This window comes from Sinocyclocheilus anshuiensis, unplaced genomic scaffold (assembly GCF_001515605.1).
Source record: "Sinocyclocheilus anshuiensis isolate Anshui unplaced genomic scaffold, SAMN03320099.WGS_v1.1 scaffold446, whole genome shotgun sequence".
NCBI classification, from domain to species: Eukaryota; Metazoa; Chordata; class Actinopteri; order Cypriniformes; family Cyprinidae; genus Sinocyclocheilus; species Sinocyclocheilus anshuiensis.
In genome coordinates this window covers 1,114,178-1,119,681 of record NW_015544247.1, presented here as the reverse complement: position 1 = coordinate 1,119,681, position 5,504 = coordinate 1,114,178, and the positions used below count along the sequence as shown (strand labels likewise).

General features: G+C 37.6%; 1 protein-coding gene across 7 annotated transcripts in view; it reads right to left on the bottom strand.

The window, feature by feature from the left end:
- Positions 1-5,504, bottom strand: part of hectd1 (HECT domain containing 1) — a 39,700-nt gene that overhangs the window by 3,633 nt on the left and 30,563 nt on the right. For all 7 annotated transcript variants that reach the window (XM_016498522.1, XM_016498521.1, XM_016498527.1 and 4 more), the window contains 4 exons: positions 2,188-2,325; positions 1,484-2,091; positions 925-1,003; positions 263-356 (listed from right to left, as the gene is read on the bottom strand). In XM_016498522.1, the coding sequence (XP_016354008.1) occupies positions 263-356; positions 925-1,003; positions 1,484-2,091; positions 2,188-2,325 (919 nt within the window). The remainder of the gene's footprint in view (positions 1-262; positions 357-924; positions 1,004-1,483; positions 2,092-2,187; positions 2,326-5,504) is intronic.

Below are 5,504 nucleotides of genomic sequence, written 5' to 3'. Positions count from 1 at the left end.
AACATGCAGCATTTTGTCCAAGCAATAATAAAAGGACACATTTATTTATAATTTGTCTTAAATCTCATATTGTTAAAAAAAAAAAGAAAAAAAAAGTGAATCGAATCGTGAAATCAAAATCGTGAATCGAATTGAATCATGAGTTGAGTGAATCGTTACATCCCTACAATATATCTCTTGAACAGCCAAGTTACATGTGTAGTCCGAGCATACTGAAAGTACAAGGCATGAGAGTATTTGAGGCCTGCCAATCCTGTCATACCTCTAAAGGCTTCCATTTGCTTCTGGATTCCTGTGTGCATGCAGAAGTCAAACATGAGCTCTACGTACTCCTCTGCGTTTTCCATGGTGACCATCTGATGAGAGGACAGCAGAATTATTAGCATTCATGTCTTTTTTCCATACAGGATGACACCAAAGACAGTGCGTTACATAATTACAGGTACTAAGCAAGCAGTGAGTTTAAAATTACACCTGCATTTATTTGAACAAAAATACACTAAAAACAGTAATATTGTGAAATATTACAATTTAAAATAACTTTTTATTTTAATACATTTTAAAACGCAATTTAATCCTGTGTTGGTAAAGCTGAATTTTCAGCAGCCATTACTCGTCTTTAGTGTCACATGATCCTTCAGAAATCATTCTTATTGCCGATTTGGTCCTCAATAAAACAGTCAATGTTGAAAATATTTATTTATTTATTCGAACCAAAACAACAACAAAAAATCTTACTGACCCAAAACTTTTGGATGGTAGTATAATTTTATCAAGATGATTTTTATCAGGTTTTAATTTTATCAGGAAGTAGTGCTACTTAGGGTGATAAGCACTGCTATACAAATATAGGTACAAACAAGCCATTAGCATAACAATAAATACACCATACTAGATTGTGTGTCTGGACAACATGTGACCTACCTCATCCTCTCCATTGGGCTTCAAGTCTACTGATGAAAAACCATGTACTTTGGATGATGGACAGAACTGGAAATTTAATCTAATAAAAAATAAAACATTAGATGATTAGTTGCTTGTAATTATGGATAATTACCCGTTATTAATCTAGTAAGTATATCCACCTGATTTTTCCCATAAGAGCAGGCGTGGCCATTTGTAAATTTTATGTGCGAGGCTACCGGTTTCATCCGCTTCCAGCTATTTTTAGCTGCACAAAACAGCTTGTTTTGCTGCTTGATATTGCAATCTGGTGTGTCTTACCATATTATTTTAATGTATTATCTTAATGATGAACACAGTGGTTTGTAGTGCAGTTTTACCATTCACTGCACTTTATTTTTCTCGCTATTTCCTTACAGCGGCTAATGAACCAGAAGTCTCGCACATTTACAAAAAATGGCTTACTTCCACATTGAAAAATAAGGTGGATATGACATCTATAACAAGAAGACTGTAAAAAAAAAAAAAAAAAAGTGTTGCCTACTTTTTATTGATTAATATACAAAGTAATATCTCTCACCCTAAATCTTCTACACTAAGTGGTGGGCCAGAGCCCATAGGGTTCTTCAGCATGAGATCCTGTAGCCGCGTGTTCTTCTCATCCTCTGACAGACTCTTATTGCCCAGGATCTGTCTGCGCTTCACAGACAGTGCCTTCAGCTCTTTCAGGAACTGTGCTCTGTGAGGATTCACCAGCTCAAAGTCCTCCCAGGTCAAGATGCCGTGATACCAAGCTGGTGGCTTGGGCTTTGGTGGGTCAAGGATGAACTCAGACTTTGAGTCTTCATCAAAGCTACCCACTGAGTAAGTGTCTTGACCCTCCTCGGTGGAGGCTTCGGACTGGATTTCAGAGAAGTGGCAGTCCGACTCGACACGAGTTTGATAAAGTAGCTTACTCATGTTGCTTTTGATGTCGCCCATACATAGCAGTTTGAAGAAAGGCTGGGATATGGGCAGATCCACGAGCCGGTTGTCCTGGATGCATTTGGCCAGAAAGATGCCAAGAAACAGGAAAAGCTTGGTGATACGCTCCAGTTCATCACTGTCCTGAGGGAAGGGAGCAGGGAAAAGGCCGCAGGAACGTTGCACATAATAGCCTGGTGGTTTCAAGCCACCGCCCAGATCCACCTGATAAACAACGAATATGTTCATTAATCAGCCAAATTAAAAACAATCTGTCATATCTGGGCTAGTGCCTTAAGGTAAAACAGACAAATAACTCACTTGACGCGACTCATCATCTGGGAAGTCATCGTCACAAAGCCAGATACCAAGGGAAGTCCTCTGGAACTCTGCAGCCACAAGAGCATAGAACTCCAGGGTGGGTCCAAGACCAGTGCCCTCCTCCCCCTGGAACTCCACCTGTGCAAAACAATGATCATTATCAGTCTTCATCAAATAGTTTGAAATAGTTGCTGTAGAGCAGTGGTTCTCAACCTGGGAACCAAGACCCAGCAAGCTTACATAAAATAATTTCAATAAATATAATTATTGAAAAAAAAAAAAAATCTGAAAAACACTGGTTTTGTTTCTTTTTTTACAGCTGCACCACAAATTAAAGGAAACAGACGGCTGAAAGCGCATCCTGTTTGTTTTCTTTATTTTACAAAGGCATTGTTTTGTTCTTATTGCGAGTAGGGCTGCCCTCGACTAAAGATTTTTTGTGGTCGATTAGTAGACATTCATTTGAAGAGATCAGTCAACTAATCGCATGTTTATATTAATAAACCATGTAATTCAAAATAATGAGCCTTTATTTGCCTATAGCCTATCAGTGCTCAAGCGCACATATAAAGCTTGCCACAGCGCACAGCCGAAGTAATCATTATGAATGCTTTAGGGAAAAAAAAAGAACAGCAAGAAGACTGCCTTAACATTATAATAATTAATTGATGTGTTTTCTGTATTTGCGGCAGCAGTGATGAAGTCGACGATACTGTACGATATTTTCCATTTGAATTGGTTCATTTAAAAGTAGACATTTTCTATAGATATATTTTTCATGTGTGTCAAGCGCAAACAGAGTTCTGGTTAAATTTTTTCTCTCTTCTTTTTCTGACAGTTCAGTTTTTTTTTAGTTCAGACCTAGACGGCAGAAAGCACACCCTCTTCACTTTATTTTACAAAGCACAAGGTTTTGTTGTTATTATGAGTGCATACGTATAAAATAGGGGTGCAATGGTTCAACGTACTCACAGTTCGGTTGTATCGCGGTTTTAGAGTCACGGTTTCGGTACGGTTCGGTATGTGCTATGTTTAGGGACAAAACTATATTGTCAAATAAAAATAAAGAAAATAAGAACAAATAATCTAACTATAAGTAACAGCACAAATAAATAAACAGTGAAAAAAGATACAAATAAAATAAACAGTGCTTTTCAGTTTTTTTAGGTAGGTCTAACAGTTTTTAGGTACAGAAATTGAATAAATCAAATGTAAAATAACATTGCATATTTGACTGTATAAATTAAAGATTAATCCTTATTAAAGTTACAAAAGTTATTCAATCAAGAGCAGTGAGAGATTTCCGTGTTGTTGCTGTTTGATTAACATTAAGAAAGTGCTGTCACTTTAAGAGAACGCACTGATCCAGTGCACTGATACTGTACGTTCAGCCGACTATGACTGCTAGGATACTCATCAAGATGGGCATTTTGACAATTTTTGTGTGAATATGTCCATTCAAACACAATACTTCACAGAGAGCTTAATATTTGCGCGCGTTCTGAGACGCGGGTTCATGCGCTTCGGATGAGCGACTACACAGATCTTCTCACTGCGCGCATGAGTTCACGTCTTCTGGATCTTTAATATTTAAACTGGCAAGCACGTATTGTTTTTTTTGTCTCTCTCATCACTCTTGTTGTAATGTATTGGGAAGCCAGAATTTGTATCCATCAACAGAAACGTGCATTAGCCGAACTCTAACAAACCATATTACAGATGCATTGTCAGATTTAAGTTGAACCGCGGTCCTAGTGTATGCCGAACCGTGTGTGGAGAACGGTACGGTTCGATTTTTACCGAGAACGGTTGCACCCCTAGAATAAAAGCAGACCTTTCAAAAATTCGAAAGATTTATTACTCTTATCTTGTATGAGCAAAAATGATGGAGTATTTTAAGTTAAATGCAAATAATCGCACCGGTGCCTCCAAGTTGACTTATGTGCTGAGCGCACTACTGTTCAGCTTCCACACTCTGTACAAACACTTCAATAGCGCACATGGCGAGTGGCCATGTAATATTGCTGCAACTTACATGTCACATCGTAAGTCACATTTGAGGTCAATGATCCAAATGAACATTTGCATGTCCTGACTGATGTACTATAATTACCACATAGACCAGCTGGTAATGATCTGTCCATCACGGACATGGATTTTTTTTCTACGATTAAGCGACTAATGAAATCTCAACTATTATAGATCAACTAATTCTCTTCTGGTTGACTAATGGTTAGTCGACTATTAGGGGGCAGCCCTAATTGTGAGCAGGGCTTGAAAACGAAAACAAAATTCAATCGGTTCACTCGGAGCAGAATCTATATTTTAACGTTTCTGTTCCTGCGTTCCTCTGTATTATTACCGTTCTGATACCGGTTCGGGTAGAAGAAATACCGGTTAATAACATTATTTAAAAAAAAAATGATTTGCCTATAATAATAATAATAATAATAATAAACAGCGTTTTCTTTACTCAAAAAGAAAAAGAAAAAACAACAGGAAGAGATCTGGTAACGTTAGCCTATAACGTGTGAACCCTTTAGTCACAGCCAATACACAGGGTTCGTACATATTTTTACCAATAAAGTTCCATGACTTTTCCATGACTTTTGAGACAATATTCCTAATATGACCTAAATGTTCCATTATTTTACAATAAGAATAAAAATCTGTTCAAATTATCATAGTATATGTTAACTAAAATGAATGACTATTAATGCTACTCGTTTGCTTTCTTGTTTTAGTAATAAGTACAAGCTGCAACTGCGCCAGACGTTACTCCACATTTCACATATCACATCACTGAATATTATCATTTATTTAACTGTGTGGCCAGGATGGCCATTTTGGTGTCATTTTGTGTATTTTTGCTGCTTAAATGCAACAAGCTGCGGTTTAGAGCCCTGGGCTGTGTCCGAAATCGCTCCCTATACCCTCATTCACTATTCCCTACATTAGGTCACTAATTCAGTTCACTAGAAGGAGTGAATGAAAACAAGTAGTGAATTCGGACACTGAGTGCACCGGAAGGAATGCTGCTTTTGCATAGTTTGTGCTTGCTGTTTATTAATCATTTGAAACTAGCAAACTAGCAGCTCCAGTAGTAAGATTAAAGGATTTATCTTGAACTCTGTCACGGAAATTATGTATAAACCCTAATCAAACAATTTAATAATCAATTTACAATGAATTTATACCCGTGTTGTACATTATGCTGTACGCCATGGATGAGCGCTTTGTAAAAATGAACGGATTGATTATTCAGCTGCGGGCGCCATCTTCTGGCGAGATGCGGGAATTCATTCGGCGCGTGACTC